At 43.6% G+C, this 19,317-nt stretch overlaps 1 protein-coding gene across 1 annotated transcript in view; it reads left to right on the top strand.

Moving 5' to 3' along the window:
• The window catches only part of LOC126261561 (inter-alpha-trypsin inhibitor heavy chain H4-like), a 107,668-nt gene that overhangs the window by 10,577 nt on the left and 77,774 nt on the right, over positions 1 to 19,317 (top strand). Inside the window, exons 2-7 of the mRNA XM_049958551.1 lie at positions 724 to 890; positions 1,006 to 1,116; positions 6,380 to 6,518; positions 9,931 to 10,042; positions 10,593 to 10,753; positions 14,708 to 14,911. Of these exons, the coding sequence (XP_049814508.1) occupies positions 724 to 890; positions 1,006 to 1,116; positions 6,380 to 6,518; positions 9,931 to 10,042; positions 10,593 to 10,753; positions 14,708 to 14,911 (894 nt within the window). The remainder of the gene's footprint in view (positions 1 to 723; positions 891 to 1,005; positions 1,117 to 6,379; positions 6,519 to 9,930; positions 10,043 to 10,592; positions 10,754 to 14,707; positions 14,912 to 19,317) is intronic.

The raw sequence follows: 19,317 nt of genomic DNA, 5'->3' as shown, positions 1-19,317 counted from the left end.
TCTTCTGGGATGCAAGTGAATTCATGTCATGAGTTTCCAATGCACATAACCTTAAGGTAATGAAGTTCATATGGAACAACTAACATGGCAGCAGATCCACGTACCAATCTTCACCATGTACCGAAATCAACCAATTGCTGGTAAATACTTGCTCCCAGTGGGATTGGGAGCGTATCATACTTGCTGACCCCCACCAATAAAAAGTCCTAATACCTGGCAACACATCGATTGGTTTGGAATAGCAGGAAAAATACTTTTGTGGGAGAAATCGTATTATCAAATTTACCAACGCATTAATTATGTACGCTGTGAACCCCTTGATGGCGACTGTTTGATCCGTGACCTCATCTATAGCTCGAACGTCTTCCTGTAATTAACATCAATTGAACGTTTCTTGGTTCTTTAGTGGAAGTTCTAAATGCTAGAAAAGTCTCCTGTTGACATCTGAGATGGCAATATGGTCAAGTGGCCAACTGCCAACAAAGAATCAATTAGTCCATTAATCAATCAAGTGACGCAGCCAATAAGATTACAGGTCCACTAGAGTTGTGTTTCACGCAAAATATTTTTCCTTTCTATAAAACTGAGTGAATGTGGTTTAATTTAGGGTGAAAGTGGTAGAAATGAAGGAGAAAAGTTGGACAAACAAAACGAAGGAAGCAAGTGGAAACGGAGAAGCAATGAGAAAGTTTGCTACAGTACTGAAATTGAGCCTTGTTTCAGGAGTATCCACCTCCGGACGTGTACAGCCTCCACGTGGTGAGCCACGTGCGGAACCGGTACGCCAAGACTGTGGTGACCAGCAGGGTGGCCAACACCGCCAACGTGTCCAGAGAAATCAGCTTCGACGCCGTCCTGCCGGAGACTGCCTTCATATCGGGATTCGTCATGTGAGTTGCAGACCCGCTAGCAGCCTGCTACCAGCGAAACTTCTCTTATGTGTGGTATCACGAATAACGCCAGTGGCAGGGTGTGCACTGTAAGGTGGCTGTTGTGTTGTTGCAGAGAGATGGACGGCAAGGCGTACGAGGCGTACGTGAAGGGGAAGGAGGAGGCGCGAGACGAGTACCAGCAGGCCGTCCAGGCCGGGCAGGGCGCCGCGCACGTGCAGCTCAGGTAGCGGCGGCTTCTCTCACAGCGCTCAGTCGTAATGCGAGGGCTCGCGTGTGTGCACAGCTGAAATCTTGCCCACAGGTAGCTGTGTTTCTCCTGCGTCAACCTTAGCTCATGCCTTGAGGCCTCCGGGAAGTCGTCAGTACAAAAGTAAAATCTCATGCCGGAAACTGTAAAATGAACAGTAAACGGGATGTTAGCGACGATGATGATCTACATGGAACATTTAAGAGTTGATTTGTTTAGCAAAACGTCTGTGGTCATTTTCCCAAAACACACCATGAATACCAATTGTTGAGATATCACCAATTTGGAGATATAAAATCGGATACTCAAAATTACGCATATCACTTAATGTCAAGACATAATTGATGTTAGCTTAGCGTAATACATTACGAAGATGATAACATACGTAGGGCGACCATTATATCAAATAAAATCGTCATAACTTGTGAATGGTTTGCGTTAAGAGGTACAAACTGCACATTTGGCTGCGGGGCATGAAGGGAGCCGGCCGGTGTGGCCGAGTGGTTCTAGGCACTTCAGTATGGAACCGCGCGACCGCAACGGTCGCAGGTTCGAATCCTGTCTCGGGCATGGATGTGTGTGATGTCCTTAGGTTGGTTAAGTTTAAGTAGTTCTAAGTTCTAGGGGACTGATGACCTCAGATGGTAAGTCCCATAGTGCTCAGAGCCATTTGAACTATGACGGGAATTATTATTGTTTGGTTTAGCTACGAAGCCCACTTTAATTTGAATGGGTTCGTCAATAAGCAAAGTAGGGGAGTTTTGGGGACTGAGAATCCGCATTTGTCGATCGAGATGTCTCTTCGCCCTCAACGAGTGTCTGTGTTTGTGCAGTGTCCAATTACGGTGTAACCGGTGCGATATTCCTTCATGGTACGGTGACTACCAAACGGCACGTGAAGGTTTAGGAAGATGACTTCATCCCCGTTATCCAAGGTAACCCCGATTTCGACAGATGTGGTTCACAAGACGGAGCTCGACCCCAATGAAGCAGGAGACAGTTTGATGTCCTGGAGGAGCACTTTGGGGACCGCATTCTGGCTCTGGGGTACTCAGAAATCACTGGCATGCTCCTCGATTGGTCGCCATATTCTCCGGATCTGAACACATGCGACTCCTTTCTCTGAGTCTACATTAAAGACAATGTGTACAGCAATCACCCCAATCCGTTGCTGAGCTACAAACAACCATTCAGGAGTCCATCGACATCATCGATGCTCCGACACCTCAACGGTCATGCAGAATTTTGCTATTCGTCTGCGTCACATCGTCGTCAATGGTGGCAGGCATATCGAACATGTCATAACCTAAATATGAATATCTATAGTGACGTTTACATGTTGAATAAGTGTGTGCAGGCCGAAGTTAGTAACTAATTTCTTGTTTTTCATTTAGTTCAATGACTGTACATGACTATGCAAAGTATACAGACAGGATGCTTCACTATTCTTATTATAGGGTTCTAGTGGCTGTAGAGGGAACTGGTAGATAAATTAATAAGCAACACATCTCCTGAAATGTACCATCTGGATTTAAAATAAGTTTAAACATCAAACCATTTTATATATGTGGGCTGTAGAGGGTACTTGGTAGATAAAGACTTAATAATGAACCCATCTTCTGAAATGTACCATCTGGATGTAAATTAAGTTTAAATATCAAGTCATTTTATACACTCCTGGAAATTGAAATAAGAACACCGTGAATTCATTGTCCCAGGAAGGGGAAACTTTATTGACACATTCCTGGGGTCAGATACATCACATGATCACACTGACAGAACCACAGGCACATAGATACAGGCAACAGAGCATGCACAATGTCGGCACTAGTACAGTGTATATCCACCTTTCGCAGCAATGCAGGCTGCTATTCCCCCATGGAGACGATCGTAGAGATGCTGGATGTAGTCCTGTGGAACGGCTTGCCATGCCATTTCCACCTGGCGCCTCAGTTGGACCAGCGTTCGTGCTGGACGTGCAGACCGCGTGAGACGACGCTTCATCCAGTCCCAAACATGCTCAATGGGGGACAGATCCGGAGATCTTGCTGGCCAGGGTAGTTGACTTACACCTTCTAGAGCACGTTGGGTGGCACGGGATACATGCGGACGTGCATTGTCCTGTTGGAACAGCAAGTTCCCTTGCCGGTCTAGGAATGGTAGAACGATGGGTTCGATGACGGTTTGGATGTACCGTGCACTATTCAGTGTCCCCTCGACGATCACCAGTGGTGTACGGCCAGTGTAGGAGATCGCTCCCCACACCATGATGCCGGGTGTTGGCCCTGTGTGCCTCGGTCTTATGCAGTCCTGATTGTGGCGCTCACCTGCACGGCGCCAAACACGCATACGACCATCATTGGCACCAAGGCAGAAGCGACTCTCATCGCTGAAGACGACACGTCTCCATTCGTCCCTCCATTCACGCCTGTCGCGACACCACTGGAGGCGGGCTGCACGTTGTTGGGGCGTGAGCGGAAGACGGCCTAACGGTGTGCGGGACCTAGCCCAGCTTCATGGAGACGGTTGCGAATGGTCCTCGCCGATACCCCAGGAGCAACAGTGTCCCTAATTTGCTGGGAAGTGGCGGTGCGGTCCCCTACGGCACTGCGTAGGATCCTACGGTCATGGCGTGCATCCGTGCGTCGCTGCGGTCCGGTCCCAGGTCGACGGGCACGTGCACCTTCCGCCGACCACTGGCGAAAACATCGATGTACTGTGGAGACCTCACGCCCCACGTGTTGAGCAATTCGGCGGTACGTCCACCCGGCCTCCCGCATGCCCACTATACGCCCTCGCTCAAAGTCCGTCAACTGCACATACGGTTCACGTCCACGCTGTCGCGGCATGCTACCAGTGTTAAAGACTGCGATGGAGCTCCGTATGCCACGGCAAACTGGCTGACACTGACGGTGGCGGTGCACAAATGCTGCGCAGCTAGCGCCATTCGACGGCCAACATCGCGGTTCCTGGTGTGTCCGCTGTGCTGTGCGTGTGATCATTGCTTGTACAGCCCTCTCGCAGTGTCCGGAGCAAGTATGGTGGGTCCGACACACCGGTGTCAATGTGTTCTTTTTTCCATTTTCAGGAGTGTATATACGTATCCATGGAAGCGACCAGACAACCGACAGACAAATTGTTGCAAGGGAAAATTTCTTGGATCATCGCCGCAGCAGATTAGAGTAAAAACATGAGCCTTCAACGATAATTTTCATCATCTTCATCGGTAGCAGCGGATTATCGTAACTGCTTCTGAGGTGGGCTTCTCTATGTAATTACATAACTTCGCGGGCTTGATTCAGTGCACCACTAAAATTATACGGTTTGTTCCAATTACAGTTATTCTTGCGTATTCTGATTTCTATATCCTCTTTCGTGGCAGACCCAACAGGTTGATCAGATAACACCTTTGTTTCATCAAACACCACTTGACGTTAATTTATGGGGCTGCTTTGGAACGACAGCGAGCTTAAGCAGTAGAATGAAGCCAGGTGGGGTGGATCGCAACTAATTTTTACTTATTCTTCGGCAATTGTTAACAGGTGCGCTTTGGTATGTACAACAGCTCTGGATACTAGTTGCACACGTCACCATGGAGTTAGTGGTCGTGCGAAACTCACCTTGCCCATTTCCCACATGATATACTCCGAAATGGATGAAGACCAATAGGCAGAGTCCATATTTATAGATTTCCAGAAAACATTTGACACGGTGGCCCATTGCAGGTTGTTAACGAAGGTGCTAGCATATGGAATAAGTTCATAGTATGTGAATGGGTCGAATACTTCTTAAGTAATAGAACCTAGTACGTTCTTCCAGACGGCGAATATTCATCAGACACAAGGGTATCGTCAGGAGTGCCCCAGGGAAGTGCATAAGGCCGCTGTTGTTCCCTATACTCGCAAATGATTTGGCAGACAGGATGGGTAGCAATCTGAGGTTGTTTTCTGACGGTGCTGTGCTGTACAGTTAGGTGTCGAAGTTGAGTGTCTGTAGCGAGATACAAGATGACCTAGACAAAATTTCTTGTTGGTGTCACGAATGGCAGCTACCTTTAAATGTGGAAACATGAAAGTTAATACGAAAGAATAGGAAGAAAAAATCTGTAATCTTGGGTTACAGTATCACTAGTGTCCTGCTTGACACAGTCAAGTCGTTTAAATAACTGGGCGTAGCGTTGCAAAGCGATATGACGTGGAACGATCATGTGAGAACTGTGTTACGGAAAGGCGAATAGTCGACCTCTGTTTAGGGAAGAATTTTAGGAAAGAGTGGTTCACCTGTAAAGGAGACCGTATATAGGTCGCTAGTGCGGCCTATTGCTGGGATCCGTACCAGGTCGGATTGAAGGAAGACATCGAAGCACTTCTGAGTCGGACTGCTAGATTTGTTAATGAGGGGATCGAACAACATGCAAGTGTTATGGGGATGCTTTGGGAACTTAAATGGGAATGCCTGGAGGGAAGGCGACGTTCTTTTCGAGAAACACTATTAAGAAAATTTAGAGTACTGGCATTTGAAGCTTACTGTCGGACGATTCTACAGCCGCTAACATACATTGTACGTAAGGACTACGAAGATTCGAGGAATTAGGGCTCATACGGAGGCATATAGGCAGTCGTTTTTCCCTCCCTCTATTTGAGTTTGAAACAGGAAAGAAATGACTAATAATCGTACGGGATGCCCTCCGCCACGCACCGAACGGTGGCTTTCGGAGCATCTATGTAGATACAGAAGATGGTTATGTTTGATGAAAACCAATTACCAGAATAAATAAATATTAGTTGCTATCAAGATTGACTGTTTATTTATATCTAGACTAAAATTGTCCATAACCAGATACAAGGTTACAGACGTGACATGGACACTCAGCTCACACCATCTGAGACATTATATGGGATATGCAGTGCTTCGTTATCTCCGAATCTCGGGCCTGTTCTGAGTAAGATGATTTTCAGTATGTGGCAATATCTTGCGGTTATTTGCACTGACTCCTCGACTTGTCCTTTCCATCTGCCTTTACTCAGTTACTCATATTTTTTGTAGTTTTGGTTGCTACTGTACTTTGTCGAAAATTTTCTTTTGTCCTATGCTGTTTGGTCTCCAGCAGGAGCAAATAGACAATTTCATTTCTTTGATAGATTTACCCAAAGTATATGAAACTTGGTTTCAAATAGTTTGCTTCAAGATTATTTTCTTAACCGAGAACATATAAAAATTTGACTTATTTTCATTTTAGTGCAAGAGATTCAAACGTGGTGTCTGTGTCGGTGAACGTGGAGGCGCAGAAGAAGGTAACCTTCAACCTGACGTACGAGGAGCTGCTGCAGAGGGAGCTGGGTGCCTACCACTTGCGCATCAACCTCAATCCCGGACAGGTAATTCTGCTCTGAGTAGGTAAACACGAACTAAAAACCGCGAATCTTCAACGTTCCTATTTAGCCGTGACTGCAAAACAGAAACTTGGGTGCTGAGCAATGATTTTTGCTCTTCTCCATTCCTAGTTGTAGTTCTGATATTGTACTAGATCTTCTCTTCCTGTCATTAGTTCAGTCTAGTGTCTGAGGACGCTTTCCTTTATTGTGGTACCTTAAAGATACTTAAAGTCAATAAAACTATTGTAGTTCTGTGAAGAGAAAGAAATCTACAAGGAGACCTAAAAGAAAATAAATTATATGATATAAAGGGAGGAGGTAGATACCTCCATCACAAAGTGGTGTAACACAGAGGTTCAGTTCATTACAACTGCTGCTTAACTTATACAGTCTGAAGATGCAACAAGAGCAAACGTCATTAGGATATTCGCTAACGAATATTTTCCCTGAAGAACTTACCTTTCTGAATGAAACTAAAGACGACTCAGGAAAATAGTGAACAGATAGACTACAGAAAGGAGAGTAAGGTTTTTTGTAGAATAATTTGACTAGAAAGCCTGTTAGATTAGTATTACGTCACTAAACTTGTATGGGGGCTATCAGTTTGGCAACCGAGACAGGATCTGCGATATTTACAGGAGAGATACAGAATAATGAGACCATTGGTTATAATAGTTATGAAGAGATAAAAAATGACAGATAAAATAAAATGAAGGCCGTGTCAAGCTGGTAGATACACTCCTGGAAATTGAAATAAGAACACCGTGAATTCATTGTCCCAGGAAGGGGAAACTTTATTGACACATTCCTGGGGTCAGATACATCACATGATCACACTGACAGAACCACAGGCACATAGACACAGGCAACAGAGCATGCACAATGTCGGCACTAGTACAATGTATATCCACCTTTCGCAGCAATGCAGGCTGCTATTCTCCCATGGAGACGATCGTAGAGATGCTGGATGTAGTCCTGTGGAACGGCTTGCCATGCCATTTCCACCTGGTGCCTCAGTTGGACCAGCGTTCGTGCTGGACGTGCAGATCGCGTGAGACGACGCTTCATCCAGTCCCAAACATGCTCAATGGGGGACAGATCCGGAGATCTTGCTGGCCAGGGTAGTTGACTTACACCTTCTAGAGCACGTTGGGTGGCACGGGATACATGCGGACGTGCATTGTCCTGTTGGAACAGCAAGTTCCCTTGCCGGTCTAGGAATGGTAGAACGATGGGTTCGATGACGGTTTGGATGTACCGTGCACTATTCAGTGTCCCCTCGACGATCACCAGTGGTGTACGGCCAGTGTAGGAGATCGCTCCCCACACCATGATGCCGGGTGTTGGCCCTGTGTGCCTCGGTCTTATGCAGTCCTGATTGTGGCGCTCACCTGCACGGCGCCAAACACGCATACGACCATCATTGGCACCAAGGCAGAAGCGACTCTCATCGCTGAAGACGACACGTCTCCATTCGTCCCTCCATTCACGCCTGTCACGACACCACTGGAGGCGGGCTGCACGTTGTTGGGGCGTGAGCGGAAGACGGCCTAACGGTGTGCGGGACCTAGCCCAGCTTCATGGAGACGGTTGCGAATGGTCCTCGCCGATACCCCAGGAGCAACAGTGTCCCTAATTTGCTGGGAAGTGGCGGTGCGGTCCCCTACGGCACTGCGTAGGATCCTACGGTCTTGGCGTGCATCCGTGCGTCGCTGCGGTCCGGTCCCAGGTCGACGGGCACGTGCACCTTCCGCCGACCACTGGCGACAACATCGATGTACTGTGGAGACCTCACGCCCCACGTGTTGAGCAATTCGGCGGTACGTCCACCCGGCCTCCCGCATGCCCACTATACGCCCTCGCTCAAAGTCCGTCAACTGCACATACGGTTCACGTCCACGCTGTCGCGGCATGCTACCAGTGTTAAAGAATGCGATGGAGCTCCGTATGCCACGGCAAACTGGCTGACACTGACGGTGGCGGTGCACAAATGCTGCCCAGCTAGCGCCATTCGACGGCCAACACCGCGGTTCCTGGTGTGTCCGCTGTGCCGTGCGTGTGATCATTGCTTGTACAGCCCTCTCGCAGTGTCCGGAGCAAGTATGGTGGGTCTGACACACCGGTGTCAATGTGTTCTTTTTTCCATTTTCAGGAGTGTAGACTGAAGAATATAAAAACGTATTCAACACCAACATATCAAAGTTGCTAGGAGATTATATCTTACAGCACTGTTGTTATAGTCTTCGGTCCTAAGACTGGTTTGATGCAGCTCTCCAGCTAATCTGTCCTGTGCAAGTATCGTCGTCTCTGCACAACTATTGTACCTATTTCGATGTGAACCTGCTTATTGTTGCCTAGCCAGTGTGGTCGCTCCACACTGCCTTCAGTTACCAAACTGAATGTTCCTTGGAGTCTCAGGATCTGTCTTATCACCAAATGCCTTGTTAATGAGATAGTGTCATAACTTCCTTATTTCCCCAATCCGATCAGTAACTCCTCAGTACTATCCAAATTAACCACCCAACCTTCAGTATTCTCATTTAATGCCACATTTCGAAAAAATCTGTTCTCTTCTTGTCGGAACTGTTTATCGTCCACACTTCAGTTCAGTGCAAGACTACACTCACAATTCTTTCAGCGAAGACTTCGTAGTATTTAAATTTATATTCGATGTTAACAAATCTATCTTTTTCTGAAAGTCTTTTCTTGCTATTGCGAGTCAGCAACTTTTGTAACCTCACTGAGTATGCTGTCCAATAACAAATCTCATCTGCTGCTTATAACGTCTGATTTCCTCATGTAATTCACTCAACATTCCATTACCCTTGTTTCGTTTCTATTTACTATCATCTTACAACGTTTCGACGTCTTTCTTACTAATCATCTTCTTCTCTTCACCTGAAAATAACGACTGGTAAACTGTCGAAATGTTGCCATAGCACTACACGACTCATATGACACACCAAGATTCTTTCATCAATGAAATTCGTGGAGAAAGTATTCCTATCCTTTAAGGACCTATCCATATCGCTCTAATGGGCTTTAACTCTTGTGTCTTTCTGAGAAAATTATAAAGCTGTCGGCAAACCTGAAAGTTATTGGTTCTTCTCCTTAATTTTTAAAGCCTTCTCCTTCACTCATTTCTCGTTGTGCTGACTGATGAACATCAAGGACAGGTAACAACACTGCCACCTCCCATATCAGCTTCTGCCACCCTTTTACGCCCTTCAACTCTGGTATTTGTACAAGTTGTTGACTAGCTTTCCTCCCTTGAATTTTATTCCCACTACATATAGACTTTCCTAGAGTGCTTTTCCAGATAAGGCTGTGAAAAGTTACCTGTAAACATACAAATGCTGTAAACGTAAGTTTGCCTTTATTCAGTTTCTCTCATAATTTTCTTTCTGCACCACAGATCGTGAACGATTTATCGGTGGAGGTGCACATCAACGAGACGAGCGACATCATCCTTCTTGAAGTCCCCAGTCTGCAGCAAAGCAACGACGTCTCAGACGAAGAGAACTCTAGTGAGTACACCGCCGTTCTCAGATTCAACACACCATTGACGTACTTACCACAATTATGGATGTTTTATCCATAAATACAGGACCTGCTCATTCTTTATCTCACGTTGTAGAGAATTCCATCATCTTACTGTATGACGTAGTACTTCAGAAGTATCATCATTTACAAAACAAAGACTGATCAGTTTCTTCGATAGATACTGAACAGAGTTATGAATAGTGACTCTTGAAATTTTGCCAACGTAATGAGTATTTCGTGAGGTTTTGGAATTACAGCTGGATGAGTCGACATCTCGCCACGAAATTTCGGCTGACAACGAGGCAGCCATCCATGTTCAGGTGAGATTTACAGTGGTGAACTCATCTGAAGAAGGCTGCATGTTTGGCAGCCGAAACATTGTGGTCAGATGTTGACGACTTCTGGCTGAAATTCCGAAATCTCTTGAAGAATTCAGGAATATTAAATTTTTGTACTGGAAAAAACTAAGTTCTTAAGCCTACTGAGATACCGGCACACGTGTGAATCACTAAAAATAGTAATGCCTACACGCAGCTAACCCTCTGGCGCACACGGAGAGGCCTTCGCCCACGACAGCCGAGGTGCGGTGGTCTCCCAGCAGGGAGGAGCAGGCGGCGCTGAGGGCGGAGGGCGTGCAGGGACAGCTGCTGGTGCGCTACGACGTCGACCACGCCGCCAGCCCCAACCAGATACTCGTGAGTCACCCCTCTGCTTACTTCTTCCGTATATCACATGTAGTGGCCCAACTAGCTCTAAGTGATCCAGTTGGGTATCAAGTACTTCTATACGGACTAACCTACAAATGAACTCTAAGTGGGGTGGTAACCTGACATTCACATTTTGACAGACTGAGGCTTCGTCAGTCTTTTAATAACGATTGCATTCCACATAATAACCAAAACCCGTGATATCTCCATCATTAAATGAAATAATCCCTAATGCTTTAGGAGTTAACAGTGGTTGTTAGTCATTCCTTCCTGTAAAAGCTTTGTGCAGACTTCTTTTCCTCCTATGTACTATGTTGAACATTTCTTTTCTTTTTATATGTTACCTACGTAGTTGATATACAATATTCTCCTGAACACATCACTCTTCATATTCTTCGTAATCCCCATGTAAATAAACTGTCTTGTTCATATTTCATTCGTATGGACGAAATTGGTTTTACGGATTCATCTAAAAGCTCCAGAATGAGATTTTCACTCTGGAGCGGAGTGTGCGCTGATATGAAACTTCCTGGCGGATTAAAACTGTGTGCCGGACCGAGACTCGAACTCGGGACTTTTGCCTTTCGCGGGCAAGTGCTCTACCAACTGAGCTACCCAAGCACGACTCACGCCCCGTCCTCATAGCTTTACTTCTGCCAGTACCTCTTCTCCTACCTTCCAAACTTTACAGAGCTTCTGTAAAATTGCCGGTACAGTAGCTCAGCGTGTTCGGTCAGAGAGCTATTTGGCCTCTGTAATAAAAAACTGAGTGGAAGGATCACCAAAACGAACTTCAACGGATGTCATGTGACGTCCGCAAGGACCAAACACAACACTCAATAAAAAGCCGGCACGGTAGCTCAGCGTGTTCGGTCAGAGAGCCGGTTGGCCTCTGTAATAAAAAACTGAGTGGAAGGATCAACTACCGAACTTGAACAGGATGTCTTGCGACGTCCGCAACGACCAAACACAACGATCAATAACGAAAAAAAAAAAAAGTTGGTAGAGCATTTGCCCGCGAAAGGCAAAGGTCCCGAGTTCGAGTCTCGATCCGGTAAACAGTTTTAATCTGCCAGGCAGTTTCACATCTAAAAACTGTTTAATCCCAGTTGAATGTTAGTATCAGCTGGTATCTTCCGTTGAACAAAGTTTTTTGCTTTTAATCGTCTTTTGTGTCTCTTAATATCTACAATTTTTTGTTATTTCATGTTGTATTTGCAACTTCTTTTTATTTCAATTCTCTCCTCCAACAGATAATTATTCTGTGTTGACTGCTGGTTCGTGTCTTTGCTTTTTCCCTTTCTTCCGCGTATTTCTTCATTAGAAAATGGCAACTGCGTCCGCAAATCGTAGTAGTGAAATGCTTGTACTGATATGCTGATTCTACTTCTTTTCCGTTCCCTCATGGTTTCTGCAGAATAATGATAGAAGAAGAGCAAAAAATAGGAACCATGTTATTCTCCCCTAAAAGACGGGACCATTATTGTTGCATCAGCTACATTTTTATTGTTACCACTTTGCTTTCTTCAGGTATCAGAATTTATTTATCTGTACTCTTAGTTCACTCCTGATTTCGTCAGGGTTTCAGTTTTATTAACCCATGTCAGACTGTGAACTCTTTCACAGCTTCTGTTAATGCCATTCACATAATAACGTTTTTACAAAATGCTTGTTACTAATTATCCCTTTCGTAGTACTCATTTTTCTAAAGCTCTTCCAATGTTTCTATGGCAGCTTTTTCAAATTTTCTCTATTTTCTATTATTTATTTTCTTTTATTTTTAGAGTTTCCATGGTTGTTTGCTACTGCTGGACACGAACAATAGACATAAACTTTTTCTAGAAATATAAATGTAAATCTTCAGTCTCATAGATATCAGACGCTATCCTAAATAATTCGTGAATGCTATGAATTCCTGCTATTATCACATTCCAAAAGATCAAATTCTGGGAGAAGACTCAGCTTCAGATTTTTCACAAATTATGTGTATGCTGCTGGAAAGAAAAATCCAGCATTAAGAAAGATTCGTCACAATAGGCGCCAATTTGTGCTACAAATTACATATATCGATACAAATTCTCGATTATGGTTTGATACAAATGCAACAACATTACTGTTACAAAAGTAGATTTTTAGTAGGCCCTCCCGAATTGAAATACAGTAATCCCTCCACAGAGTGGACAAGTAGCACATATTAGTCCTACAGGTAAGGAAAGGAGGAAATTATACGTACTACGTGTAGCTAAGATCAAAATGTTAACGAGCGCAGTTGTGTTGAAGTGTAAGTGCTGAACAAAGAACGTGGTATTGTATTTTATAATTTCCAATATGCTGACATTGTTGATGAGCTCACCTGCTGTAGGCGAAATTATCAGTGATATCCGAAACAAGTGAAGCTTGTCCATCGACCTAACTAATGCTGGTCTTTACACCAATGAAAGTACTCACACAGTCTTTGCAGCATACCTTGTCAGTGATTGGAAACTCGGGACTGATGATACAGCATGTGCTCTGGAGTGTACTTCTGAAACTGCATTGGATTTCGGAACACCATGAAATTCTGATGATGATGAGAACAACCTAGTGCTGTGTCTAACCATTGTCTCAACACGAAAGTGAAGGCCAACAACGCTGCAGCACTCAGGGCCAAAATATGCATATCTTCACTTCGCCCTTAGGTTGTCCATTACAATGCCATTTCTTGCGTGTTCATGACGGACCTGTGATTATTCGGTCTCACGCTTCCTCATCACATGTTTCTTTCGCTTCATCTCCAAGCAGTAATACGATACAATGATTACTGCAAATTATCAAACAACTACCGCAATCTGCATATTAGGAACAGCATCGTATCGTCCTTCCCTGATTGCTGAAAAAACTTACGAAAGATTGCAGACATGTGCACTGCAAAATCACCAGGCACTTTACTTTGAAAATAAACACAAAGGAAAATGGGTTAGGTCCCACGAAGACATCTCGTATCGACATGATTGAACAAAGCAACGTTGGTATGTTGGTCGACAAAGGAAACTTGTCTACTACAATAAGGATGTGTACGAAAAATCTGAGAAACTGAATATTGTAATGTTTGGAAAAAAAAGTAGGACAGTATAGATCATCAGTACAACTCATGCACAAGTTCACAAATCACGTAATCACTACGTGATATCCACAATAAAAAGTACAAAATGTTTCGTATGCCTTTTATGTGAGAGGTGAAGATATCGTAAGCCCTTTGTTGTCACAGACGGAAACGTTATAAATGGATATCGTCAGCCATAGATGAACGTGGATTCTAATAGTACATAAAGGAACAGCGAAGTCCCCTAGGAAATTGCTAAGTTACTTTAATGGACATTATTTGAAAATACATTTGAAACAAGAGAACTGTGAACAGATCATGAATGAACTGCATGGCTAGAGTTTGCAACATGCAGCAGTCTTACCTCATTGTACCAAACGACATATTGAAACACCAAAATACCACCATCTTCCTACAGAACTTGTAAACGACGCAGAAACAGGACACAAAAGCAGTGTGTAGCTTCCTCTGTCCAGAGCATGTCAGCTCAATTAAATTTTGGCTCGCCCTGGCCGAAATTTCCAAGCTGAACTAGATATGACGCGCGATTCGGAGCAGAAATTTGTTGCCGCTGGCCTACCGACTCACGAGGCATGCGATGCTCGGCCATCAAGTGACTCACACAGTGTGCACTTGAACGCAGCAAATGAAATTATGAAACAGATCGGAGTGCACGACGGGGACGTGCTTCAACACAAATTGTAGTGATTTTTTGTGTCTTCCCAGCTGAAGATTCCATCTTCACATGGAACACCTCTTTTTTTGTCTATCGTTGTAACATCGTTGAATGATGCCATGTTAATTAGCTTCAGTTTCCATAATGCCTTCACTAACGGTTTTGAAACATTTCTTGTGTGCAGGTGACTGATGACGGATACTTCGTGCACTTCTACTCACCACCAGACCTGCCACCGCTGGAAAAGTACATCGTGTTCGTGCTGGACGTGAGTGGCTCCATGAGCGGTCACAAGATAGAGCAGCTGAGGCAGGCCATGGTCTCCATCCTTGATGAGCTGAGTCCAAGCGACAACTTCACTCTCATCACATTCTCCTCCGGATCACGGGTAAGAAGTAGGTTCCTTCGTTTGCTTACATCATGGTAGTATCCAGCATGTCGTTCAATTGACACAGGCAACTAAAGATAGGGAAATAGATAAAAGGCTTTCTCATGTAGAACGAGAAGAGGTGGCACAGAGGATGAGGAATGAAATCTCATTCAGGTCGAGTATGATTCAAAATCTCGTCTATTGTCCCTCGTACACACACTCACTAAGCTCGTAACCTAAGTAGCATTTGTTCAGTTTAAGTCCACTGAGAGCAGGAGAGCTGCAGTCATCGCCACTGAGTCCATACAAAATTGGTAGTGCATTGCAACCCAAGCAAATTGACAAATAAACAATGACATAAAATCAGTAAATAACGTTATCAAAGTGAGAAGAAAACCATTGAGGGTTACTATATACGCATTACAGATTATGGGAATATTATGACAGAAACAATACATATTTTTTATTTAATACCACCTATTACCTGTTATTTAAAATTACTTATTATATAGGGTGTTCGGCAATTTCCATTACAAACTTCAAGGACTTGTAGAGGGGAGTGAGTAAAGAATATTTTGAATAGGAGTTCATGTCAAGAAACGTCATCCAACGATACTACAAAGCGTCAAAGTTAGAGGCATTGGCGCCAGTAAATCTATGTATACACAGGGCGATTTTGTGATGATGTTACAAACTCTCAAGGACGATGGAGACGTATAAATGTATCAGTTTGATTGAAACGTCCTTGCCTTGGAAACGAACGACTCGAAAGTTACAAGCGAAAATCATTCTGATACCTCTGACAGTGTGGCAAGTGTACAGGTACTGTTGCTGCTAAGAAAATAGGATATTTAACTTTCAGGGTTTGGTAGTAAAGATCAAAACAAGAAAAAGTGTTTATAGGGGCCGCCACGAAAATAAGACTTCAACGTCATCTCGCCGTCTAACAGCATTGCCAGTTTTTTTTATAGCGATAATTTCAAATGTTCGTAAAAATTAAAAAAAAAATGCTGGGCAACTCTATTTTTCGTGTAGAATACGATGGAGTATTTTCTAAAAGAAAATTCTCACTAGCTGCTAGGAACAAAATGAAAACTAACGTTACAAGAAATTTTGGAGGAAACTAATATTTTACTTCTACCTGTGGTAGTAACAGAATCACTAATGTAATTGGACTGAAAAGAAATTTGAACATCCTCAAAGTTTACAGAAGTATATTCTGCGTCTTTTATTTCGGAAACATAAAAGTATTCTCAGATAAAAAATAAAATGTTATAAGAGGTGTGAAACTGTGCCGACTGCGCAGCGAAAAATGTAGTCGCTGATGAATTTTCCTTCTGTAGGACTGCGAAGAAACTTCCCGCGAGAAAGTTGTTAAGAAAACTACAAAATTATTTTTGGTAACATTTCAGACATCATTATTGTATCGTATCACTTACAGAAGAAAATTACTTCCGCGATATTCCGTGCGCAGCAGCACGCGAGTCGTAAGCCGTCACCAAGAGGTTTGTTCCAAAGGTTCGTTATATGACCGAGAATACTCCCTACTTCCCGAAAATATTTTACTGCTTGCTAATACATATCATTCGTCATTGCACCGATCACTCAAAACGCCAAGGTACGCTACGCAAAAGTAATTGTAGTTATTTTGAAGCCAATATTTTCACTGAAGTCGAGCAAAACATTTGTTCGAAAGGTTTTGTGAAATCAAAGTTTTATCTAAATTTGCTGAAAGCCTATTATTCCCAAGACGCAATATGTGCTTGTTACACAAAAAACCTCGTTCTTACTACTGCAATGTCCCTGTCTTGTGTTACAAATTTCGTCCATCATTACAGTTTCTGAATTAATAACCAAGTGGGCGGAGAAGACAGTGCATTTAAGTGACTGGCCAGAATAATAAATTTTATCACAGACATTACACTGTATTTCTGCAGCCATCGGATACTATCCTCTGTCATACTAAAGTAATACAATTCTACGTTCTAGCTTTTTGTAAAAGTCGTCAAATATCATAGATTTCTATGCTCTTCTCGGAGAATCAGAATAGGTGCTGCGACTGTTCTGATGTTACTGCACTGTTTATATACAGGGTGGTCTATTGATAGTGACCGGGCCAAATATCTCACGAAATAAGCATCAAACGAAAAAACAACAAAGAACGAAACTCGTCTAGCTTGAAGGGGGAAACCAGATGGCGCTATGGTTGGCCCGCTAGATGGCGTTGCCATGGGTCAAACGGATATCAACTGCGTTTTTTAAATAGGAACCGCCATTTTATTACATATCCGCGTAGTACGTAAAGAAATAGGAATGTTTTAGTTGGACCACATTTTTCGCTTTGTGATAGATGGCGCTGTAATAATCACAAACGTATAAGTACGTGGTATCACGTAACACTCCGCCAATGCGGACGGTATTTGCTTCGTGATACATTACCCGTGTTCAAATGGATCGTTTACCAATTGCGGAAAAGGTCGATATCGTGTTGATGTATGGCTATTGTGATCAAAATGCCCAAAGAGCGTGTGCTATGTATGCTGCTCGGTATCCTGGACGACATCATCCAAGTGTCCGGACCGTTCGCCGGATGGTTACGTTATTTAAGGAAACGAGAAGTGTTCAGCCACATGTGAAACGTCAGCCACGACCTGCAACAAATGATGATGCCCAAGTAGGTGTTTTAGCTGCTGTCGCGGCTAATACGCACATCAGTTGTAGACAAATTGCGCGAGAATCGGGAATCTCAAAAACGTTGGTGTTGAGAATGCTACATCAACATCGATTGCACTCGTACCATATTTCTATGCACCAGGAATTGCATGGCGACGACTCTGAACGTCGTGTACAATTCTGCCACTGGGCACAAGAAAAATTACGGGACGATGACAGATTTTTTACGCGCGTTCTATTTAGCGACGAAGCGTCATTCACCAACAGCGCTAACGTAAATCGGCATAATATGCACTAATGGGCAACGGCAAATCCACGATGGCTGCGACAAGTGAAACATCAGCGATTTGGCAGGTTAATGTAGGGTGCGGCATTATGGGAGGAAGGATAATTGGCCCCCATTTCATCGATGGCAATCTAAATGGTGCAATGTATGCTGATTTCCTACGTAATGTTCTACCGATGTTACTACAAGATGTTTCACTGCATGAGAGAATGGCGATGTACTTCCAACATGATGGATGTCCGGCACATAGCTCGCGCGCGGTTGAAGCGGTATTGAATAGCATGTTTCGTGACAGGTGGATTGGTCGTCGAAGCACCATACCATGGCCCGCACGTTCACCGGATCTGACGTCCCCGGATTTCTTTCTGTGGGGAAAATTTAAGGATATTTGCTATCGTGACCCACCGACGACGCCTGGCAACATGCGTCAGCGCATTGTCAATGCATGTGCGACAATTACGGATGGCGAACTACTCGCTGTTGAGAGGAATGTCGTTACGCGTATTGCCAAATGTATTGAGGTTGACGGACATCATTTTGAGCATGTATTGCATTAATGTGCTATTTACAGGTAATCACTCTGTAACAGCATGTGTTCTCAGAAATGATAAGTTCACAAAGCTACAGGTATTACATTGGAACAACCGAAATAAAAAGTTCAAACGTACCTACGTTCTGTATTTTAATTTAAAAAACCTACCTGTTCCAACTGTTCGTCTAATATTGCGAACCATATGTTTGTGACTATTACAGCGCCATCTATCACAAAGCGAAAAAAGTGGTCCAACTAAAACATTTATATTTCTTTACGTACTACACGAATATGTAATTAAGAAAGGGGGTTTCTATATTTTAAAAAACGCAGTTGATATCTGTTTGACCTATGGCAGTGCCATCTAGCTGGTCAACCATAGCGCCATCTGGTTTCCCCCTTCAAGCTAGACAAGTTTCGTTCTTTGTAGTTTTTTAGTTCGATGCTTATTTCGTGAGATATTTGGCCTGGTCACGATCAATGGGCCACCCTGTATACAGTCGATACAGAAGCACCACAACGTTTTGTCATTTTATGAACTGCATTACACTTACTATGAAACAGCCAGTAAATCGTTCTATGAAAAAAGGAGTTAAATTTCGAATGTACAAGTAAACCGAATGCAGTGAGATTATATCCGAATATAAACACATTCGATACAGGTTTTTAGGAAAAACTGTTGTTAATTAATACAGATTTGACAATATTATTTTAATTGACAGTTAATGTCGAGTAAACTATTTGTGATAAATTTATCAGACGTCTACTGTAAGGGAGAAACATTCGCAGTATGTTCTCTATAACTGAAATGAATAGACAAACATTTAAATCAAGTCGGCTTTTTACAAAGTCGGCACTAACATAAACTGAAATATCTTCTGGCTCCGTATCTTCAGATTCACTGTCGCTTGTTTAGCCAGGAGTATCATCACA

This window comes from Schistocerca nitens, chromosome 1 (assembly GCF_023898315.1).
Source record: "Schistocerca nitens isolate TAMUIC-IGC-003100 chromosome 1, iqSchNite1.1, whole genome shotgun sequence".
Classification (NCBI taxonomy): Eukaryota; Metazoa; Arthropoda; class Insecta; order Orthoptera; family Acrididae; genus Schistocerca; species Schistocerca nitens.
This window is presented reverse-complemented; position numbering and strand designations above follow the sequence as displayed.